Source organism: Coregonus clupeaformis, chromosome 20, assembly GCF_020615455.1.
Source record: "Coregonus clupeaformis isolate EN_2021a chromosome 20, ASM2061545v1, whole genome shotgun sequence".
Lineage (NCBI taxonomy): Eukaryota > Metazoa > Chordata > Actinopteri > Salmoniformes > Salmonidae > Coregonus > Coregonus clupeaformis.
The window spans coordinates 55,296,195-55,321,706 of NC_059211.1; the positions used below are offsets into that span (position 1 = coordinate 55,296,195).

Genomic DNA, 25,512 nt, shown 5'->3' on the forward strand with positions numbered 1-25,512 from the left:
TTCTGTAGATGGAGAACTGCACTCAGCCCACAGTCATAACCAAAGATTTCTGCATGGTGTTCTGCTCTCGAGACGCTAAACTCCCGACCTCCCGATCCATCCGAAACCTGTTTGGCACCGGAAGCCTGAGGACAGCAGAGGGGTGAATTAAACATCTATTATTATTATTATTAGCAGAAACAATATTTTCTTCTTTTGCATTCCTGAATGATGATTATTAAATCCATTACCATGAAATAAACCATAAAATCAAGTCTGTTACTGTTTATCTCACCACAGTAACGCCACAGTCCTTTGTGCGTGGTTGCATTCCTGAAAGATGGTGGTTAAATCAATGACCATGAAATGAACCCAGAGTTGTGTCTGTCTGCTGTTTCTTTCTCTGTCCAGTAACCGGGTGACAGGTGTGTACGAGGTCAGCTTGTGTCACCTGGCGGATCATGGGAGCCCAGGTGAGACACTTTCTCCTTTGAGCTTCCCCTTTGTCTGTGTTTCTACAACTCAATTCATCTTCTTGCCTCTTTCTCAAAATGCATTGGAGGAGAAGGTCTGAAGGGGAGAGGGACATTGGACCTTTTTCACCAAAACGGTTTAAAAGGAGACAAGATGCAAAGAATCCAAACAAAACTGAGACAGATAAAGCGTATTTCTGCCTGACCCCTGACCTCTTTCACCACCCCACAGGAATGCAGAGGAGACGTCGGCGGGTGCTGGACACCTCGGTGGCATACGTCCGCGGGGAGGAGAACCTGGCTGGGTGGAGGCCTCGCAGTGACAGCCTCATCCTGGACCACCAGTGGGAACTGGAGAAACTCAGCCTCCTACAGGAGGTGTGTTGTACTACCCCCTACACATTTACGGCATTTAGCAGACGCTCTTATCCTACACCTACACCTATGCCATACACCTATACCCTACCACCTACACCCTACACTTATTCCCTACACCCTACACCTACACCCTACATCTATACCCTACACCCCACACCAATACCCTACACCTACACCCTATACCTATAACCTACACCCTATACCCTATACCCTACACCTACACCCTATACCCTATACCCTATACCCTATACCCTATACCCTATACCCTATACCCTATACCCTATACCCTATACCCTATACCCTATACCCTATACCCTACACCTACACCTACACCCTATACCTATACCCTATACCCTATACCCTATACCCTATACCCTATACCCTATACCCTATACCCTATACCCTACACCCTATACCCTATACCTATACCCTACACCCTACACCCTACACCCTATACCCTACACCTATACCCTACACCCTATACCCTATACCCTATACCCTATACCCTATACCCTATACCCTACACCCTACACCTATACCTATACCCTATACCCTATACCCTATACCCTATACCCTATACCCTATACCCTACACCCTATACCTACACCTATACCCTACACCCTATACCCTACACCCTACACCCTACACCCTACACCCTATACCCTACACCTATACCCTACACCCTATACCCTATACCCTATACCCTATACCCTACACCCTATACCCTACACCCTACACCCTACACCCTACACCTACACCCTACACCCTATACCCTATACCCTATAGCCCTATACCTATAGTATAGGGGTGTAGGGTATAGGGTATAGGTATAGGGTGTAGGGTATAGGGAGGTATAGGGGTGTAAGGGTATAAGGGTATAGGGAGTATAGGGTATAGGCAGGGGGCATAGGGAGTGTAAGGGTGTAGGGGTATAGGTATAGGGTATAGGGGTGTAGGTGTAGGGGTATAGGGGTGTGGGGTGTAGGCATAGGTATAGGCCCTATACCCTATACCCTATACCCTACACCCTATACCCTACACCCTATACCCTATACCCTATACCCTATACCCTACACCCTACACCCTATACCTATACCTATACCTATACCCTATACCCTATACCTATACCCTACACCCTATACCCTACACCCTATACCCTATACCCTATACCCTACACCCTATACCTATACCCTACACCCTATACCCTATACCCTATACCCTACACCCTATACCCTATACCCTATACCCTACACCCTATACCTTACCCCTATTCCACCCTACACCCTACTACCCCTATACCCTACACTCGACTACACCTGCACTCGACTACCCCTACACCCTACACTCTACTACATCTATACCCTACACCTAGAGACATCAAGACTGATAAGACTGGGTGGAACTACATCTAGGGCCAGATTTCTAGACACAGGGTGGAATAGGGGTAAGGTATAGGGTCTAGGGTATAGGGTAATCTGATTTCTAGACACAGATCAGACCTAGTCCTAGACTAAAACGCATGTTCAGTGGAGAAGCTTCATCTATGTCTGGTAAACTGGCCCCCAGAGTGTAGTTTAATAAACACGTGAATGGTTGAAGGCTACTTCTTAACCGTGTACTGTATGTGTATATCCATGTACTGTTGTGGTGTATGTTCATCCGGTTTGATGTGTTCTAGGTGAAAACGTGAGACAACTTGCTCCTGAGGGTTAGGGTTAGTTAGTTAGTTAGTTAGTTAGTTAGTTATGGTGTTTATCTGTTTCATTCAGGTGGTGAAAACAAGACACTACTTGCTCCTGAGGGTTAGGGGTTAGTTAGTTAGTTAGTTAGTTAGTTAGTTAGTTATGGTGTTTATCTGTTTCGTTCAGGTGGAGAAAACGAGACACTACCTACTCCTGAGGGAGAAGCTAGAGTCCACCCTGCTGCTGGGTCAGGAAGGGTTGCTGTCCTGTGTGTCTGCGGAGCAGAGTGAGTCCCCTCAGCCTTCCGAGGGCCACGCCCAGGACCTCAGACTCAGCCTCACAGCTGACGCCCCCAATGAGAGGCAGAGGGAGCTAGCCGCTAAGGTCAGTGTCTCTTCTTTTTAAAAAAATAAACTAGTAGAATTTAGTTGTAACATTGTTGCTTAAATATTCCCATTCTTGCTTGCGTGCATACCCGGGGGAAGATGTTTTGACTTGCATTGCATGCATGTGGTCCTCTGTAGCTCAGCTGGTAGAGCACGGCGCTTGTAACGCCAAGGTAGTGGGTTCGAACCCCGGGACCACCCATACACAAAAAAAAAATTATGCACGCATGACTGTAAGTCGCTTTTGGATAAAAGTGTCTGCTAAATGGCATATTATTATTATTATTATTATTATTCATGTATAATTGCGTTTGCGTGGTGGCATACAGTTGAGCAGATACATTTCTTGGATTTCCACGTGTGGATTATTTTGTTGTTGCATGGTCTGGAAAAAATATAGCTTTTAATAAACACATTTCATGCAATTATACATCATTTACATGATAAAAGAAATTAGCAGAGTATTTTTCAATACCACACAAATGGCCAAAATGCAGGCTACTGTGAAACTTGCTATTCAGGTAGGATGCAAGTTTGTAACTTTTTTTTCTTCTTTTTTTCGTATTTATAATAATTAGTTTTATCATTATTATTATTGTATATCATTGTTATTATTGTAGGTCTATTTAATAATCTAAACCAGTTCTTTAAATATGCTAAACGTGTTTTGTTTCATTCTGTTGAGACATTTTCGTTGGCTAAATTAAAGTTCGATCTGTCTTTTTAATTGCGTGCTCCGTATTTAGTTTAAGATGGGTTATAAGTATCCTAGGCCTTCTGTAAAATAAATATAATTAGCCAATTGCTGTCATTTGTTGCGTACGTTAGGCACTAGCCTTTCTTGGTAATTGCTGTAATCTAGCCTGTTCAGAACTTTTGTGAAGGTTTAAACCGGTTCTCAAGTGTTTTTTTAAAATATTCTGTTGAGCCATTGTCTTTGGCCAAAAATACTGTAATGCTGTGTTTGCCGCGATATAACATCCTGCTCGTATTTTTCCCTGTAAACAATGACTTGACTTACTTTAGATATGACCTTAATAAAGTTAAGCAACTCTTGTGAAGGTTTGGTGAGGTGTTACTATTATTAGGGTTAGCTACTGCAGGCCAATGAAAGCGGTACGCACCGGCGCTCCAACTCACTCCCACAGTTGGACTTGAGGTGAGGAAGACTGTTTCAGGCCTACCAGAGTCACTCCTTTAATCTAACAATATAATGCTTATCTTTATTTTTTTTAAACGTTCTGATAGAAAAATAGAGAATTAGGCTCCTTCTTTACTCATGGGTGGATTGGGCCGTCTGGCAATTCTGACCATCTTTTATTAGGGTGGGCTGGCCGAACCAGTCAAAAATTTGGACACACCTACTCATTCCAGGGTTTTTCTTTATTTTTACTATTTTCTACATTGTAGAATAATAGTGAAGACAGGTGTGTCCAATCTTTTTACTGGTACTGTATATACAGTGGGGAAAAAAGTATTTAGTCAGCCACCAATTGTGCAAGTTCTCCCACTTAAAAAGATGAGAGAGGCCTGTAATTTTCATCATAGGTACATGTCAACTATGACAGACAAAATGAGAAAAAAAAATCCAGAAAATCACATTGTAGGATTTTTTATGAATTTATTTGCAAATTATGGTGGAAAATAAGTATTTGGTCAATAACAAAAGTTTCTCAATACTTTGTTATATACCCCTTGTTGGCAATGACACAGGTCAAACGTTTTCTGTAAGTCTTCACAAGGTTTTCACACACTGTTGCTGGTATTTTGGCCCATTCCTCCATGCAGATCTCCTCTAGAGCAGTGATGTTTTGGGGCTGTCGCTGGGCAACACGGACTTTCAACTCCCTCCAAAGATTTTCTATGGGGTTGAGATCTGGAGACTGGCTAGGCCACTCCAGGACCTTGAAATGCTTCTTACGAAGCCACTCCTTCGTTGCCCGGGAGGTGTGTTTGGGATCATTGTCATGCTAAAAGACCCAGCCACGTTTCATCTTCAATGCCCTTGCTGATGGAAGGAGGTTTTCACTCAAAATCTCACGATACATGGCCCCATTCATTCTTTCCTTTACACGGATCAGTCGTCCTGGTCCCTTTGCAGAAAAACAGCCCCAAAGCATGAAGTTTCCACCCCCATGCTTCACAGTAGGTATGGTGTTCTTTGGATGCAACTCAGCATTCTTTGTCCTCCAAACACGACGAGTTGAGTTTTTACCAAAAAGTTATATTTTGGTTTCATCTGACCATATGACATTCTCCCAATCCTCTTCTGGATCATCCAAATGCACTCTAGCAAACTTCAGACGGGCCTGGACATGTACTGGCTTAAGCAGGGGGACACGTCTCGCAATGCAGGATTTGAGTCCCTGGCGGAGTAGTGTGTTACTGATGGTAGGCTTTGTTACTTTGGTCCCAGCTCTCTGCAGGTCATTCACTAGGTCCCCCTGTGTGGTTCTGGGATTTTTGCTCACCGTTCTTGTGATAATTTTGACCCCACGGTTGTGAGATCTTGCGTGGAGCCCCAGATCGAGGGAGATTATCAGTGGTCTTGTATGTCTTCCATTTCCTAATAATTGCTCCCACAGTTGATTTCTTCAAACCAAGCTGCTTACCTATTGCAGATTCAGTCTTCCCAGCCTGGTGCAGGTCTACAATTTTGTTTCTGGTGTCCTTTGACAGCTCTTTGGTCTTGACCATAGTGGAGTTTGGAGTGTGACTGTTTGAGGTTGTGGACAGGTGTCTTTTATACTGATAACAAGTTCAAACAGGTGCCATTAATACAGGTAACGAGTGGAGGACAGAGGAGCCTCTTAAAGAAGAAGTTACAGGTCTGTGAGAGCCAGAAATCTTGCTTGTTTGTAGGTGACCAAATACTTATTTTCCACCATAATTTGCAAATAAATTCATTAAAAATCCTACCATTGGGATTTTCTGGAATTTTTTTCTCAATTTGTCTGTCATAGTTGACGTGTACCTATGATGAAAATGACAGGCCTCTCATCTTTTTAAGTGGGAGAACTTGCACAATTGGTGGCTGACTAAATACTTTTTTTCCCCACTGTATATATATATATATATATACACACACATACAGGCTACAGAATAAACAGTGACACTGACTCACCCAATGATGAAAATGTGGATGAAGATGAAGCATGGGTGATGTAGATGCAGATGAAGCATGGGTGATGTGGATGAAGATGAAGCATGGGTGATGTGGATGAAGATGAGGCATGGGTGATGTGGATGAAGATGAAGCATGGGTGATGTGGATGAAGATGAGGCATGGGTGATGTGGATGCAGATGAAGCATGGGTGATGTAGATGAAGATGAGGCATGGGTGATATGGATGAAAAAGAAGCATGGGTGATGTGGATGAAGATGAAGCATGGGTGATGTGGATGACGTTAAAGCATGGGTGATGTGGATGAAGTTAAAGGATGGGTGATGTGGATGAAGATGAAGCATGGGTGATGTGGATGAAGATGAAGCATGGGTGATGTGGATGAAGTTAAAGCATGGGTGATGTGGATGAAGTTAAAGGATGGGTGATGTGGATGAAAATGAAGCATGGGTGATGTGGATGAAGATGAAGCATGGGTGATGTGGATGAAGATGAAGCATGGGTGATGTGGATGAAGTTAAAGCATGGGTGATGTGGATGAAGATGAAGCATAGGTGATGTGGATGAAGATGAAGCATGGCTGATGTGGATGAAGTTGAAGCAAGGGTGATGTGGATGAAGATGAAGCATGGGTGATGTGGAGGAAAATGAAGCATGGGTGATGTGGATGAAGCATGGGTGATGTGGATGAAGTTAAAGCATGGGTGATGTAGATGAAGATGAGGCATGGGTGATGTGGATGAAGATGAAGCAAGGGTGATGTGGATGAAGATGAAGCATGGGTGATGTGGATGAAGATGAAGCAAGGGTGATGTGGATGAAGATGAAGCATGGGTGATGTCGATGAAGATGAAGCATGGGTGATGTGGATGAAGTTAAAGCATGGGTGATGTGGATGAAGATGAAGCATGGGTGATGTGGATGAAGATTAAGCATGGGTGATGTGGATGAAGATGAGGCATGGGTGATGTGGATGAAGATGAAGCATGGGTGATGTGGATGAAGATGAAGCATGGGTGATGTGGATGACGTTAAAGCATGGGTGATGTGGATGAAGTTAAAGGATGGGTGATGTGGATGAAGATGAAGCATGGGTGATGTGGATGAAGATGAAGCATGGGTGATGTGGATGAAGTTAAAGCATGGGTGATGTGGATGAAGTTAAAGGATGGGTGATGTGGATGAAGATGAAGCATGGGTGATGTGGATGAAGATGAAGCATGGGTGATGTGGATGAAGTTAAAGCATGGGTGATGTGGATGAAGATGAAGCATAGGTGATGTGGATGAAGATGAAGCATGGCTGATGTGGATGAAGTTGAAGCAAGGGTGATGTGGATGAAGCATGGGTGATGTGGATGAAGTTAAAGCATGGGTGATGTAGATGAAGATGAGGCATGGGTGATGTGGATGAAGATGAAGCAAGGGTGATGTGGATGAAGATGAAGCATGGGTGATGTGGATGCAGATGAAGCAAGGGTGATGTGGATGAAGATGAAGCATGGGTGATGTCGATGAAGATGAAGCATGGGTGATGTGGATGAAGTTAAAGCATGGGTGATGTCGATGAAGATGAAGCATGGGTGATGTGGATGGAGATTAAGCATGGGTGATGTGGATGAAGATGAGGCAAGGGTGATGTGGATGAAGATGAAGCATGGGTGATGTGGATGAAGATTAAGCATGGTTGATGTGGATGAAGATGAAGCATGGGTGATGTGGATGCAGATGAAGCATGGGTGATGTGGATGAAGATGAAGCATGGGTGATGTCGATTAAGATGAAGGATGGGTGATGTGGATGAAGATTAAGCATGGGTGATGTGGATGAAGATGAGGCATGGGTGATGTGGATGCAGATGAAGCATGGGTGATGTGGATGAAGATGAAGCATGGGTGATGTGGATGAAGATGAAGCATGGGTGATGTGGATGAAGATTAAGCATGGGTGATGTGGATGAAGATGAGGCATGGGTGATGTGGATGAAGATGAAGCATGGGTGATGTGGATGAAGATGAAGCATGGGTGATGTGGATGACGTTAAAGCATGGGTGATGTGGATGAAGTTAAAGGATGGGTGATGTGGATGAAGATGAAGCATGGGTGATGTGGATGAAGATGAAGCATGGGTGATGTGGATGAAGTTAAAGCATGGGTGATGTGGATGAAGTTAAAGGATGGGTGATGTGGATGAAGATGAAGCATGGGTGATGTGGATGAAGATGAAGCATGGGTGATGTGGATGAAGTTAAAGCATGGGTGATGTGGATGAAGATGAAGCATAGGTGATGTGGATGAAGATGAAGCATGGCTGATGTGGATGAAGTTGAAGCAAGGGTGATGTGGATGAAGCATGGGTGATGTGGATGAAGTTAAAGCATGGGTGATGTAGATGAAGATGAGGCATGGGTGATGTGGATGAAGATGAAGCAAGGGTGATGTGGATGAAGATGAAGCATGGGTGATGTGGATGCAGATGAAGCAAGGGTGATGTGGATGAAGATGAAGCATGGGTGATGTCGATGAAGATGAAGCATGGGTGATGTGGATGAAGTTAAAGCATGGGTGATGTCGATGAAGATGAAGCATGGGTGATGTGGATGGAGATTAAGCATGGGTGATGTGGATGAAGATGAGGCAAGGGTGATGTGGATGAAGATGAAGCATGGGTGATGTGGATGAAGATTAAGCATGGTTGATGTGGATGAAGATGAAGCATGGGTGATGTGGATGCAGATGAAGCATGGGTGATGTGGATGAAGATGAAGCATGGGTGATGTCGATTAAGATGAAGGATGGGTGATGTGGATGAAGATTAAGCATGGGTGATGTGGATGAAGATGAGGCATGGGTGATGTGGATGCAGATGAAGCATGGGTGATGTGGATGAAGATGAAGCATGGGTGATGTGGATGAAGATGAGGCATGGGTGATGTGGATGCAGATGAATCATGGGTGATGTGGATGAAGATGAAGCATGGGTGATGGGGATGACGTTAAAGCATGGGTGATGTGGATGAAGATGAGGCATGGGTGATGTGGATGCAGATGAGGCATGGGTGATGTGGATGAAGCATGGGTGATGTAGATGAAGATGAAGAATGGGTGATGTGGATGAAGATGAAGCATGGGTGATGTGGATGAAAATGAAGCATGGGTGATGTGGATGAAGTTGAAGCAAGGGTGATGTGGATGAAGATGAAGCATGTGTGATGTGGAGGAAAATGAAGCATGGGTGATGTTGATGAGGATGAAGCAAGGGTGATGTGGATGAAGATGAAGCATGGGTGATGTGGATGAAATTAAAGCATGGGTGATGTGGATGAAGATGGGGGATGTGGATGAAGTTAAAGCATGGGTGATGTGGATGAAGATGAAGCATGGGTGATGTGGATGAAGTTAAAGCATGGGTGATGTGGATGAAGATGAAGCATGGGTGATGTGGATGAAGTTAAAGCATGGGTGATGTGGATGAAGATGAAGCATGGGTTATGTGGAGGAAAATTAAGCGTGGGTGATGTGGATAAAGATTAAGCATGGGTGATGTGGATGAAGATGAAGCATGGGTGATGTGGACGAAGATTAAGCATGGGTGATGTGGATGAAGATGAAGCATGGGTAATGTGGAGGAAAATTAAGCGTGGGTGATGTGGATAAAGATGAAGCATGGGTGATGTGGATGAAGATGACGCATGGGTGATGTGGATGCAGATGAAGAATGGGTGATGTGGACGAAGATGAAGCATGGGTGATGTGGATGAAGCTGAAGCATGGGTGATGTGGATGAAGATAAAGCATGGGTGATGTGGATGAAGATGAAGCATGGGTGATGTGGATGAAGCTGAAGCATGGGTGATGTGGATGAAGATAAAGCATGAGTGATGTGGATGAAGATGAAGCATGGGTGATGTGGATGAAGTTAAAGGATGGGTGATATGGATGAAGATGAGGCATGGGTAATGTTGATGAAGATGAAGCATGGGTGATGTGGATGAAGATGAAGCATGGGTGATGTGGATTAAATTAAATCATGGGTGATGCGGATGAAGTTAAAACATGGGTGATGTGGATTAAGTTAAAGCATGGGTGATGTGGATGAAGTTAAAGGATGGGTGATGTGGATGAAGATGAAGCATGGGTGATGTGGATGATGATGAAGCATGGGAGATGTGGATGAAGTTAAAGATGGGTGATGCGGATGAAGTTAAAACATGGGTGATGTGGATTAAGTTAAAGCATGGGTGATGTGGATGAAGTTAAAGGATGGGTGATGTGGATGAAGATGAAGCATGGGTGATGTGGATGATGATGAAGCATGGGAGATGTGGATGAAGTTAAAGATGGGTGATGTGGATGAAATTAAACGATGGGTGATGTGGATGATGATGAAGCATGGGTGATATGGATGAAGATGAAGATGTGTGATGTCGATGAAGATGAAGCATGGGTGATATGGATGAAGATGAAGCATGGGTGATGTGGATGAAGATGAAGCATGGGTGATGTGGATGAAGATGAAGCATGGGTGATGTAGATGAAGATGAAGCATGGGTGATGTGCTCGTGCCATATCTCAAGAAAAGTTACTTTGAAAAACAGTGCTGTTCGCTCCCAATCGCTCATAAGTTGTTGAGAAATAAATGGTTATCTTCTACAGACAAATTAGGCTTGTCTTTTCAGCAGTAGGCATTTGCTTTCCAAACGGTAGACCTACGTTTTTTTCTCGTGATTTTATTTAGAAATGTGTGAAAGGCAAACTCACAGCCTCAACCAACCATAGAAATGTAATCCATAGATGGCAGTTCCCATTAAAGTCAGGACTGGCAGCCATTGCTAGTGTACCCATGGGTTTAACAGCCAAAGGACCAGGGTTAGAGGTTCCAAAACCCTTCTATGGATTATATCTATGGCCACAATGCAACAATCTGTTCTATAGTTGGTGTGTGTGACTGCCCAAATTGTGGCCTTCCAGTCTGTAAAACCTACATAGACACGCTATTGATCCTTGGTAGCTAAATTGTGCTCTCTGGTGTAGTATTTTGAATTATTACTGTCTGTTCAGACAGGAGTAATATCATTTTGGGGTAGTTCAATTTATCAGCTGCAGCACCCCTACTTCCTGTGGCTCAGGAAATGGTTTCCTGTGTGAGTGACCCTTTTTAAACGTTATCTGTCTGCCAAGTTAAGCCTTCTCCTCAGGTAACCGTTCTGAGTTTTCTGTAAAGCCCATTGCTCTGAGACCTAAAGTGATAGAGGTTTGTCTCTCTGTCACTCACCAGTGCCTGCGGCTGCTCTCCCACTCCTTCAACAGAGAGTACAGCCACGTGTGTGTCAGCGCCAGTGAAGGCAAGGTAGGCCTCCTCCTGTGTCACTTTACTATGATGCTTTTCATGTCTGTATACTGTTTGAAGTACTTAGATATGAGTGGGGATATGACGTGTTCATTTTTCTCAGTGAACTTTTTCCAGACAGTGTTTTGACATGCTGTATATGTGTGTGTGTGTGTGTGTGTGTGTGTGTGTGTGTGTACATGTGTTTGTGTGTATGTGTGTTTGTGCGTGTGCATTTTGACATGCTGTGTGTGTGTGTGTGTTTGTGTGTGTGTGTGTGTTTACATGTGTTTGTGTGTGTGTGTATGTGTGTTTGTGTGTGTACATGTGTGTGTTCGTGTGTATGTGTGTGCGTGTGTTTTGACATGCTGTTGTGGTGTGTGTTTCCAGCTGTCTGAAATGTCAGTGACTCTGCTGAGGGAGTCGACCTCTGCCACGACCCTCAACACCCTCACCCCCTCCTCGACGTGGCCCTCACTGGTGGAGGGATGCTACCCCAAGACTGAAGCGCTCAGGTCAGTAACAACACACTTCTGCTGCCATTACACACAACACCAACAGACTCAGGGCTGCTATGGCAACACTAATCTCTTGTGGATGGTTTCACGTAACATAGGATGGTTTTGGAATGCGAGGACTAACGAGGAACTTTGTTTTCCGGGGGCGCAGATTCTTTCAAAAATCATGATTCTGCAGGGTTTTTTCACGTTTCAGAAGGGGAGGGGATATTTGGCTCAAGCTTTATCTCCCCAGCACATAATACAGCATCTGACAAAATTATTAGATTTTAGTTCTGGGTTTCTGAGATTATGGCATGACTGAACTCAGATCAGACCTAAGATACCTCTGTCCTGCCACCACACGCAACACCTACAGACACCTACCAGAGGAGGCTGGTGAAGGGAGGACGGCTCATAATAATTAATGGATGGAATGGAATGGAGTAAATGAACTAGTATCAATCACATGGCAAACCAGGTGTTTGATGCCATTCCAATTATTCCGCTCCAGCCGTTGCCATGAGCCCGTCCTCCCCAATTTAAACCGGCCATCACTGACACCTACTGTGTCAGCAGGTAGCTTAGTGGTTAAGAGCGCTGTGCCAGTAACCGAAAGGTCGCTGGTTCTAATCCCCGAGCCGACTAGGTGAAAAATCTGTCGATGTGCCCTTGAGCAAGGCACTTAACCTTAATTGCTCCTGTAAGTCGCTCGGGTTAAGAGCGTCTGCTAAATGACTAAAATGTAAAATGTACTGTGACCTGCTATGTATTGCACTCACAGTTGGAAGTGTACATGGTTGTCAGTATGCCTTCTAGCCACCACCTTCATTGTATGTCAGGCTGTCTATCCCATAGAGACAGCTAGAGGACTCATCTCTGTATCTATGCCATTATTGGCATCTGTGACAGCATGAGCAGCGCCATTGAAGCAGCAGGGAAGGCCTGGTTGTAGCTAGATATGTTTGCGTCACAGTTTTCATAACAGTTTTCCTAACCTGCAACGTTAATTCTCCTAACCTCCTAAGTCACTTCTGCTATTCAAAACCGGCAGACCTGCCCTGAGAACAGTTTTGGTTTCCACTAATGCGATGTTCCGCCATTGAGGCCATCTCCATTTTAAAGTAGTATATTTTCGTATTATTTTGTGTAAAAAAAAAAAAGTGTAAAGCTAATATTGGTGATTTACTGCCACCTGTAGTGCTGGAGTCCTGAACCAAATCTTGTGTGCCATTAATTTATTGTGGCCAGTAGATGGCGGTGATATAGCTTAAAGACGTTTATAAACCATACCACCTCATTTGAAGAAGACAATGCTCTGATCATTAGCTGATCGCTCCCAACCCCATATGAATCCCCACGCAGTTAACTACTTTAAAATGGTGGAAGCCCTCAATGCCAATATCCATGCTAAAATGGGTTATATCCAAGATGAGTGCTCTGACTAGCTCTATGGTCTATCCCCACATGGAAAACTTTTCTTCCTCCGTCTCTCCCCCAGAGCCTCCAAGCTTCTCTCCCGCTGTGCCAGCCCCAACCCTGACTGCTCACAGCGGGACGGAGAGGTACAGAAGTCCCCTGGTGGGGTCGCCGCCCCGGAGGTTAAACCCAGGGTGCGCCGCTTTGTACCAGACATCCAAGAGATCCGGGTCAGGTGAGGGGTTCCAGAGATTGGTCGATTTGATTTATTGATTGATTGGTTGATTGATTTATGGTTTAGTAAATTTGGTGGAATTGACCTCATCAAAGTGCTTTTCACACTACTGGGCCAAAACGCTCCAAACTCTACTGAGATGACCTGGTTACCTATCCACCATAGTTGCTGCTCGCGTCCTGAAAACAACAATGTGAAAAATTAAATATCAGATCCAGCAAAGTAGTTCGGGTCGGCATGATAGTGAAAAGTAAACTAGTGTAGTAACAATCTTGATCTTCCCACCAGCCCCATCGTGTCAAAGAAGGGCTACCTGCATTTCCTGGAGCCTAATACCAACGGCTGGGTGAAGCGATATGTGGTGGTGAGACGGCCGTACGTCTACATCTACAACACAGAGAGAGACAGCGTGGAGAGAGCCATCCTCAACCTCTCCTCTGCCCATGTCGAGTACAGCGAGGACCAGCAGGCCATGCTTAAGGTTGGTACCCTTTTACCTGCTGATACACCTTTACACACCTTTACACACCTTTACACATCTTTATCTGACACCCAAACCTAGCACCTTTACACACCTTTACACACCTTTACACACCTTACACACCTTTATCTGACACCCAAACCTAGCACCTTTACACACCTTTACACACCTTTACACACCTTTACACACCTTTACACACCTTTACACACCTTCACACACCTTTACACACCTTTACACACCTTTATCTGACACCCAAACCTAGCACCTTTACACACCTTTTCACACCTTTACACACCTTTATCTGACACCCAAACCTAGCACCTTTACACACCTTTACACACCTTTACACACCTTTATCTGACACCCAAACCTAGCACTTTTACACACCTTTACACACCTTAACCTGACACCCAAACCTGACACCTTTACACACTTTTACACCCTGTTTCCTGACACCTTTACTTAAAAGCTGTACACATCTTTAGCCGACACCTTTACACACCTTTAGCCGACACCTTTACACACCTTTACCCGACAACTTTACACACCTTCACCTGACACCTTTACACACCTTTACACACCTTAACCTGACTCCTTTTACCACACAATGTTTGAGGAGTGCCCTCCATCAACTGCTGTTTTCAGATCTCACCATAAGTTTTGGATGTGATTCAGATCTGGACTCTTAACTGGCCAATCCAGAACAGTCCAGCATCTCTTCTTGAACCATTCCTAGGTGTTTATTTTTATTTGTTATGTGTGTTTGGAGTCGTTTTCCTGCTGGAAGACCCACAACTGCCAATGAAGACCCTGTTTTTGGACACTGGGTTAAACATTGGACTCCAAAACACCTGATAATGTGCAGATATTGTGACGCCTTGCGCATTTTTAAGGCCCCCAGTAGCAGAGGCAGCAAAGCCATGTTAGATTGTAGGTAGGGTGTTATTATCATTGAACGCTTCATTTGATTGTCTGTAAACACAGCGCTGATCTGTATTGCAAAGTGCTCCAATTTTTTGTTTCGTTAGTCCACAAAACATTTCCCCAAGGATTTAGGCTCTGGATTAGATAGATTATAAAGTTGTTTTAGAGTCCAATGTTTAACCCAGTGTCCAGAAACTGTGTGTCTGTTGAAGGTTGTGGATCTGCTAGCAGGACAAACAAACCTAAACACACAATCAAAAGCACCCTGGAATGGTTCAAGAAGAAAGGCTGGACTGTTCTGGAGTGGCCAAATGAAGAGTTCAGATCTGAATCACAGCCATGAGATATGGCAAGAGCTGAAAACAGCCGTTGGTTGAGAGCATCCTTTAAACATTGAAGAATTGGAGCAATTTGCTGCTGAAAAGTGAGGCAATTTGCCAATAGAAATGTGCAGCAAGCTCATTGATGGCTACAAGAAGAACTCATCTGCAGTTATCTTGGCCAAAGGCTGTGCAACCAAGTACTAGCTCCGGGTGCCAATCATTTGTTTTTATTTTCTAAATTAAAATTGTAAAATTAAATTTACAAAAAATAAAATTGGTTCTGCAATGTTGAAAATCCAATAACAACGTGTGGAGAACAATTTTCTTTTTCAATTTAAACTTATTTGAAAAGAAATAGGGAATTATTTAAGAAAAGTGCAAGGGTGCCAATATATTTGGCCGCAACTATATGTACTGCATTTGAAAAGAGGATGACATGTTTTTCCCTCCTCTCTCCCTCTTCCTACTTCCCCCCCAAACGTAAGCAGCTCTGGGCAGCTGGCTGGTTTTAACAGTACTGTACCTCTGCTTGTTTCCCCCAACAGACCCCAAACACGTTTGCTGTGTGTACGGAGCACCGCGGCATACTGCTCCAAGCCAGCAACGACAAGGAGATGCACGACTGGCTCTATGCCTTTAACCCTCTCCTGGCTGGATCCATCAGGTAACACGGCTGATACACTAAAGTTTTTTTGTTTTTCCTTAATAAAGAATAATAATAATGAATTGAATTTGTATAGCACCTTTTTATATAGCGTCTTTCTACCAACGAAGGTACTCAAAGTGCTTTACATAGTACGAGGGAAACTCACCTCATCCACCACCTTCACTCTTACTAGCGTTTGGTTTTGCACATAGCGGCTATTTTGAAGAATGTCATCATTTCAATGATCGTGATCGTGTGTGTTTAAAAAAATAAATCTACTTTAGTTTAATGCACTGATTGTAAGTTGCTCTGGATAAGAGTGTCTGCTAAATTAACAAAACATGTCAAATGTAATTGTAAACTTTAAAATCCCAGTTGAATTATAACTTTTAAAGGAGTACTCTTTTCAAATACTTGTTTCGATGTACCGCGTGTGGGCTTTCGCTAAGGACCGCCTAGTCTCGGAAGTACCAATCACAAACGTCTGATAGAGCGGCGAATGAGGTGAGACCCTCACTTCCATAAAAGGAGCCACTTCTCCCGCCCTCTGGTTATACTCACTTCTCTTCCTCACCAGAAGAGTGTCACTACTCCAGCTCTCCTCACATCGACTGGATACCTGTTGCCTGCTTACCTGCTCACAAGCGAACTGTGAAGGATATTGCTGCTGAGCGTAGGTCTTCAGACCCTGTTGAGAGGTTCAGTACTAACCAGAATATTTTTTTCCCGAGTAGAAATTCCCTTTTCTACTTCTCAGTCTCCGTTGGTCCGTTCAACCTGACCTCTTTATTGTTGGATTTTCAGGCTGAGTTACTGGAGGAGGAGGGGGGGGGGGGGAGCAACTGGACTCAGACACCCTAGACCCAGATGCTTGGGAGGAGATTGGAAGGAGATCTGAACCTCCCTGCCTCCCGTAGTGCCATCCAAGGCTGTTGCCATACCATGAGCCAGAACGAGCACTTTGGCTGAGCTTATCCAGCTTTAACAAACAAAGCAGAAAGTGGTCCTCCTCGACGCCCCAGTGACACCCAAGGAGTTGTTCGGGCCCACTGTCGCCGCCATGCGGAAGAAGTGTGAAATGCGCAAAAAAGGAAAGCGAAGCCTTTAACTTCTGCCTGCCCCGCAGACAAGGGCCCCGTGGCAGCCCGTTGGTTCCTGCATCTCGCCCCAGCGTCACAGCTTGGAGGGGGCAACAAGTTGGCCTTTGGGGACTGAGGTCCCCGGCGAAGCAGCAGTCTGCCAAGACTCAGGCTAGGCCCCTGAACCAGACCAAACCTGTAGGGAAGCAGTCTTTTACGCTGCAGCCGCGGCAAGGATCCGCCCTTCTATCCCTCCTAAGGGGTGGTAAGAAAGGTTGGCCAACTTAGGGGGCGCAGCCATGGCGGCTGAGGAGGGTGGTGTGCAAGGCTTATGGCTCTCTGCCCTACCCCCTCTCTTCTGGTTTAACGGTTGCTACTCCTTCTCCTCTCTCAGGCTCTCCTCCCTTAGGCTCTCCTCCCTCAGGCTCTCCTCCCTTAGGCTCTCCTCCCTCAGGCTCTCCTCCCTCAGGCTCTCCTCCCTCAGGCTCTCCTCCCTCAGGCTCTCCTCCCTTAGGCTCTCCTCCCTTAGGCTCTCCTCCCTTAGGCTCTCCTCCCTCAGGCTCTCCTCCCTCAGGCTCTCACAGGCATCAGAGACCCAGACAGCTATCTCACAGGCGTCAGAGACCCAGACAGCTATCTCACAGGCGTCAGAGACCCAGACAGCTATCTCACAGGCGTCAGAGACCCAGACAGCTATCTCACAGGCGTCAGAGACCCAGACAGTTATCTCAGAGGCTTCAGAGACCCAGACAGTTATCTCACAGGCGTCAGAGACCCAGACAGCTATCTCACAGGCGTCAGAGACCCAGACAGTTATCTCACAGGCTTCAGAGACCCAGACGGTTATCTCACAGGCGTCAGAGACCCAGACAGCTATCTCACAGGCTTCAGAGACCCAGACAGCTATCTCACAGGCGTCAGAGACCCAGACAGCTATCTCCCAAGTACACAAAGCCTCTGCATTTCCTCCGCCAGTTTTTTACTGCGATTGGTTCATGCAACCAGGCTACTGCCTGCTCTACCTCCCCATCTCACGGGAGATGACAGACCAGTGATGTAATGGTCTTATTGTCCAGGCTGCAGTTGCTTCCTTCTTCCTTCGACTATATTGCCGGACGTTTTTATGTCGTGGCGCTGGCTGCTCCGTTCTGAGAGAGCCCTCTTCCCGTATCTATCCAGGCTGACTTACAGCACCCTGGTAGAAGTGACGATCCGATAGGGCTAGGGGAGGCCACGCCCTATAACACGGTTACCATGCCATTTGGATGGAAAGAGCTGACACACCCAGGAAAGGTGGGTGATGCCATATGCTTTCCCTCCTCATCTTTGAGCCCCTCGATGACCAGCTATCATCATGCAGGGTTTATACCCTAGTGAACAAAGCAATTCTCCATCGTGACCCGGATGATTTAGCCTTCGGGGCATAGCCGGCGAGGAAAAATGAAAAAAATGGATGGAGAGGTTGATTTTGTTGTGCTTTTTGCCACTTTCTCGGCCTGCCAAGGCCCCGACAGTGATACAGTTCATCCATAACTGTTGTGTCTACTCTAAGAGGGCCACGCCACTTATGCTCAGTCTCTAAGTTTTTAGCTCGACGTGGGATGCAACTATTGTGCTTACAATCCTTTCACAGAAGCTTTGGCCACCTTGAAAAGCGCAGAGACGTCATATTCCTCCTTCTTTCACTTTACTGCTACCCTTGGCGTAGACTGTGCTCTCCCAGCGTTTTTCAGGTTAGTTACCTAACCTCATTGTTGTCCCGGGTCGACTCTTTCCAATTGTCACACCTTGAAGCCTATGGCTTTTACCCTGTAGCTTTCCCTAGAAGGACATCCCTGTCGTTGTCCAGTGTGTGCGGTTCGGATTGTAGGACAACTCCGGGGCAAGGGTGTCTTTTTGACTGTATCCTGACGATTCATGGGGACCATTGTATTTATCTTAGGAAGGGCCCTCTAGTACACAGGAGTTGACCTCATGGGACATGTCTCATTATGCTGAGATTGGAGCCTTGTACTGGGCTGTCCCCCACATTCGGAAAGCGTTCAGACCCATTTACTTTTTCCACATTTTGTTACGTTACAGCCTTATTCTAAAATTGATTAAATTGTTTTTTCTCCTCATCAATCTACACACAATACCCCATAATGAGAAAGCAAAAACAGGTTTTTAGAAATGTTTGCACAATTATACATTTAAAAAAACTGAAATAGCACATCTACATAAGTATTCAGACCCTTTACTCAGTACTATGTTGAAGCATCTTTGGCAGTGATTACAGCCTTGAGTCTTCTTGGGTATGATTCTACAAGCTTGGCACCCCTATATTTGGGGAGTTTCTCCTATTCTTCTCTGCAGATCCTTTCAAGCTCTGTCAGGTTGGATGGGGAGCGTCGCTGCACAGCTATTTTCAGGTCTCTCTCTGTACTTTGCTCCGTTCATCTTTGCCTCGATCCTGACTAGTCTCCCAGTCCCTGCTGCTGAAAAACATCCCCACAGCATGATTCTACCACCACCATGCTTCACCGTAACGATGGTGCCAGGTTTCCTCCAGACGTGATGCTTGGCATTCAGGCCAAAGAGTTCAATCTTGGTTTCATCAGACCAGAGAATCTTGTTTCTCATGGTCTAAGAGTCCTTTAGGTGCCTTTTGGCAAACTCCAAGCGGGCTGTCATGTGCCTTTTACTGAGGAGTGGCTTCCGTCTGGCCACACTACCATAAAGGCCTGATTGGTGGAGTGCTGCAGAGATGGTTGTTTTTCTGGAAGTTTCTCCCATCTCCACAGAGAAACTCTGGAACTCTGTCACAGTGACCATGGGGTTCTTGGTCACCTCCCTGACCAAGGCCCTTCTCCCCTGATTGCTCTGTTTGGCCGGGCGGCCAGCTCTAGGAAGAGTCTTGGTGGTTCCAAACGTCTTCCATTTAAGAATGATGGAGGCCCCTGTGTTCTTGGGGACCTTCAATGCTGCAGAAATGTTTTGGTACCCTTCCCCAGATCTGTGCCTCAACACAATCCTGTCTCGGAGCCCTACGGACAATTCCTTCGACCTCATGGCTTGGTTTTTGCTCTGACATGCACTGTCAACTGTGGGACCTTATATAGACAGGTGTGTGCCTTTCCAAATCATGTCAAATCAATTGAATTTACCAAATATGGACTCCAATCAAGTTGTAGAAACATCTCAAGGATGATCAATGGAAACAGGATGCACCTGAGCTCAATTTTGAGTCTCATAGCAAAGGGTCTGAATGCTTACGTAAATAAGCTATTTCTGTTTTTTATTTGTCATACATTTGCAAACATTTCTAAAAACCCTTTTTCGCTTTGTCATTATGGGGTATTGTGTGTAGATTGATGAGGGATATTTTTTATTTAATCAATTTTAGAATAAGGCTGTGACGTAACAAAATGTGGAAAAAGGGAAAGGGTCTGAATACTTTCCGAATGCACTGTAGTTATGAGGTTTTTCCTGAAGGGGCTGTCTCTGCACCTTCCTGCTGCACACTCCCTTCGTTTCAGGACCTCTGACGGTTGCTACGTTGGGACTTCCCTGGCTTCGGAGAGCATATGTCTTTGCGATAAGGAAGTTGGCCACTTGATACATATTAACAAGTATTTGAAAGAGAACTTGCGTAACCAGGTTCTCTGATTAATATGAATGAGATGTATCACCACATTCCCCTGCTCACAAGAGCTCAAGGAAGAGAAGCAGGCTTGAGAATAACCAGAAGGCGGGAGAAGTGGCTCCTTTTATGGAAGTGAGGGTCTCGCCTCATTCGCCCCTCTATCTGTCTGTCTCCAACAGACGTTTGTTATTGGTACTTCCAAGAGTAGGCGGTTCTTAGCGAACCCCCACACGCGATACATCTCACTGATATTGTCAGAGAACCGTGGTTACGCAAGTAACCTTACGTTTATCCACTGTATGTTATTATTCATACGTTGTGATGCCTGGTAGTCACAGTAAATGTGAACAAAACTGTATCGTTGGTATTTTGAATCAATATGTATTCTCTCCCCCTTGTTTCCACCAGATCAAAACTCTCCAGAAGGAGAGCTGGACAGATGAGGATGTGACACAAACAATCGAACGACACACGTCTTATAAAGAAGATTGAAAACATTAGAACACAAAGAGACTAACCTGTATATAGATCCCAGATCCCAGATCCCAGATCCCTTATTACTCCTTTACTCCTGCGCTGACCCCTGACCCCCTCCATCCTACACTAGTAACTAAACTTGCTCCTCCTCCTTCTGCACACGCCCAGTTTATCACAAGCAGACCACCAGTGTATCCAAGGCCCTGAGGCCTCCAGCATCGTTGTATGTCTGTCAGGCCTGTACCACTGCCTGTCTGTGTGGCCTTTATCATCTGGTTAACCCCTCTCCAAGGCTGAGTGTTGCTGATGACTACCATACAGTACATCATAATGCTAGTCTGTAAAATAGGGAACCGCTAACTAACTACCCCTTCGTCCCCTTAGTCAGCTCCGAGAGGTAAGGAGGAGGTTTTGGCCTGCGTTCCAAATGTCTGTCAGGCTTGTACCACTGCCTGTCTGTGTGGGCTTTATCATCTGGTTAACCCCTCTCCAAGGCTGAGTCCCACATTTTGACCAGTGCCCATAGGTTGTACTACTGTAAGATGGACCCATAGGGCATTGGTCAAAAGTAGTGCACTATATAGGGAATAGGGTGCCATTTGGGACTCGGCCTTGGAGAGGGGTTAACCAGATGATAAAGCCCACACAGACAGGCAGTGGTACAAGCCTGACAGACATTTGGAACGCAGGCCAAAACCTCCTCCTTACCTCTCGGAGCTGACTAAGGGGACGAAGGGATAGTTAGTTAGCGGTTCCCTATTTTACAGACTAGCATTATGATGTACTGTATGGTAGTCATCAGTAACACGTTGAGCTTTATTAAATAACACATTTATTCCATCAGGAAAGAGAGAAAAAAATTAAAATCAGCAGTTGTTGACAGTAAATCGCTCTGTCTAAAGCTGTTCACATTACTGCATTACTGCGCCTCAGCTTACCTTACAGGAGAAAACAGAGATGGAAGTACTACCATAGAAATAGGATCTAGATTCTATGAGTACTACTGACTCCAGAGATGTGGTCTTGGTTATATTGCTGCTCTTAGTGTTGCTCTGTACAATGTTTAAAAAAACAGGTTAGAATTCAAAGTAAACACATTTTCGCCAAACTAGGGTTTCCTCAGTTCTGCTAAAATATAAGGCTGAAAAATTACAATTGACAGTTGTTGCGTGTAGTGTACCTCTTCTGTCCCTTTTCCCTATCCATACCAGCTCAGCTCTGTTGGACAGGACAGAGTTACTCTATCTGTCCCTTTTCCCTTTCCATACCAGCTCAGCTCTGTTGGACAGGACATAGTTACTCTATCTGTCCCTTTTCCCTTTCCATACCAGCTCAGCTCTGTTCAGCTCTGTTGGACAGGACATAGTTACTCTATCTGTCCCTTTTCCCTTTCCATACCAGCTCAGCTCTGTTCAGCTCTGTTGGACAGGACATAGTTACTCCATCTTATGAATCTTGACATAATGTAATCTCCCTGTTCCTCCTGATAAGTCCTTAGACGTCAACACACACAGGTTACACCCCAAAACGGCACCCTATTCCCTATATAGTGCACTACTTTAGACCAGGGCCCATAGGACTCTCGTCAATAGTAGTGCACTATAAAGGGAACAGGGTACCGTTTGGGACGCACTGTACAGCCTGGCTACAAGACAGAAGGGTTGGCATTGATCATGTGATCACATGTTCACACTGGTGTTCTGATAAAACAAGATGATGGTTTAGCTACGGTAACTATGAAGGTATCTACGGTAACTATGAAGGTATCTACAGTAACTATGAAGGTATCTACAGTAGCTCTGAAGGTATCTACGGTAACTATGAAGGTATCTACAGTAACTTTGAAGGTATCTACAGTAGCTATGAAGGTAACTACAGTAGCTCTGAAGGTATCTACAGTAGCTCTGAAGGTATCTACGGTAACTATGAAGGTATCTACAGTAGCTTTGAACGTATTTACAGTAACTATGAAGGTATCTACAGTAGCTATGAAGGTAACTACAGTAGCTCTGAAGGTATCTACAGTAACTATGAAGGTATCTACAGTAGCTCTGAAGGTATCTACGGTAACTATGAAGGTATCTACAGTAGCTTTGAACGTATTTACAGTAACTATGAAGGTATCTACAGTAGCTTTGAATGTATTTACAATACCTATGAAGGTATCTACAGTAACTATGAAGGTAACTACAGTAGCTCTGAAGGTAACTACAGTAACTATGAAGGTATCTACAGTAGCTTTGAACGTATTTACAATACCTATGAAGGTATCTGCAGTAACTATGAAGGTATCTACAGTAACTAGAAGGCATCTACAGTAACTAGAAGGCATCTACAGTAGCTACATAAAATAACATTTTATGAAAATCCTCCCAAATGTAACCTTGATTAATCTCTAAAGTCTATTGATTTTTCTTTGTATTAATATGTGATATATTTAAATATTTAACAACATGATTATTTATTTATTTCTGCATGTATTTATTTACAAATACATTTATATTTCTAAACTAGTTACAGTGCAATTTTTGCACACAGCACTTTTTATTATGAGTTCCACTAACGTTTTTTGATAACACGACCTATGACCTCTGCCCCCTCTTACTGTGGTTAGTAGTGAATAGTGCTACCCCCCCCAAAACAAATTGACACAGGGCCAGCTTCTATGTGCTATAGTATAGCGGCTATATATTACTTGAATTAAACCATCAACATCACATAGGTAGATTTTGAAGTGTTGCACCTGAACTTAATTGCAAACCCGATTTTACTCACGCCACAATATTTTATCAGCTTGGGGAGATTGTGAATGTAATGGAAATGAATTCTAATTCAAACCCAAGATGGGAAACGATCCCGATCCCTTACATTGTGAATAGAATAATGTCAATGAAAACAAGCTCCCTGTTTTGTAGCACACTGGGGGGATAAGACAAGAAACTGGGTTTCTGAACAAGGATTTGTACATTGGATATGATGTAGTGCCTCTCTTTTCAAACAGTATGTCTGCAGTCACCGGTCGGTCGCTTTGGATCTACTTCTACATCTCTCATGGTTGCGGTCCCAAATGGTGCCCTGTTCCCTATGTAGTGCACTACTTTTGACCAGAGCCCTATGGGCCCTTGTTTAAAGTAGTACACTACATAGGGAATAGGGTTCTATTTGGGACTCGAGCATCATCACGTGGCTGTTTTTTTTTCTTCTTCTAGCTAATCATAATCTGTTTATGTACACAGCAGGCTAATATACAGAGAGCCGCAAAAGTATTGGTACAAGTGACCATTTTTGTTGTTGTTGTGGTTTTGGCTCTGTACTCCAGCACTTTGGATTTGAAATTATAAGTGAATTTGTCCCAATACTTTTGGTCCCCTAAAATGGGGCGACTATGTACAAAAAATGCTGTAATTTCTAAACGGTTCACCCGATATGGATGAAAATACCCTCAAATTAAAGCTGACAGTCTGCACTTTAACCTCATAGTCATTGTATCATTTCAAATCCGAAGTGCTGGAGTACAGAGCCAGAACAACAAAACAATTGTCACAGATTGACATGAGTGTATGCACTTGAATTGTTTCATGCACTTAAAGACAGTGAATATGAGTTGTCATATACCGTATGGCATTTTATAAACATATTATCGAGTGATAGTATAAGATGATCCATTTCTACAGAAATCTACTACTGATATTTAATTGTAGACATTTTCTGTATAATAACCAGATCGAATCCAGCAAATGACATGGAGCTCACATCCTCCTTAATCGCTTCTTTTTAGTTCATCTCATGTGAAGCTTAATATTTTAGTCTTTAGTCCCTTTTTTTTTCCGTTCAACAGCACTTACTGTGTACATGTGGATGTATACATCAGTATTGCAGCTCCTGTATGTGAATGAATCGTGATGAATATAGTACATTATGGGCTGTTTGTTTTGTAGTGAGCATACGTTAGTCATCGTTGCGGTTCGGTCCAGACAACAGGGAAGCAGAATGATAACTGAGGAGCCTTTTTGTGTTTTTTTTTTTTTTACCAAGTTGGTTATCAGTTGTATTGCGTATTACTATTCTATTACCCTGCTATGTATTGCACTCACAGTTGGACGAGTACATGGTTGTCAGTATGCCTACTTTCATTGTATGCAGGGTTCTTCTTGTCCTTCTTTATGTGAGTCATAGCATACCCAGGGTGACGGTGTTTGATGGGCTCATTCATCATCCCATCGCCTTCCAGCCATTGGTGTGGAGACGGAGCCCAACTGGATCGATTGATACACCGGCACCTGTAGCTTTTGATAAGGAGCATGCCTGAGGCCAGCCAACCTACAGAGCATGCTCAATGCGAGCAGGAAATGACATAGCGCTTATAGGTTGTGTCTCGAATGGCACCCTATTCCCTATATAGTTCCTAGTATACTGCACTACAGTACATAGGGAATAGGGTGCCATTCGAGATGC

General features: G+C 44.4%; 1 protein-coding gene across 1 annotated transcript in view; it reads left to right on the plus strand.

Annotated features, from left to right (window-relative positions):
* kif1aa (kinesin family member 1Aa) overlaps positions 1-21,378 on the plus strand; it is a 144,170-nt gene extending 122,792 nt beyond the window's left edge. The window contains 10 exon segments of the mRNA XM_045205588.1: positions 9-142; positions 391-452; positions 685-830; positions 2,699-2,896; positions 11,301-11,372; positions 11,742-11,866; positions 13,350-13,502; positions 13,791-13,983; positions 15,776-15,894; positions 20,989-21,378. Coding sequence (XP_045061523.1) covers positions 9-142; positions 391-452; positions 685-830; positions 2,699-2,896; positions 11,301-11,372; positions 11,742-11,866; positions 13,350-13,502; positions 13,791-13,983; positions 15,776-15,894; positions 20,989-21,031 — 1,245 coding nt within the window. The 3' untranslated portion in view covers positions 21,032-21,378.
* Positions 21,379-25,512: the final 4,134 nt, after the last annotated feature.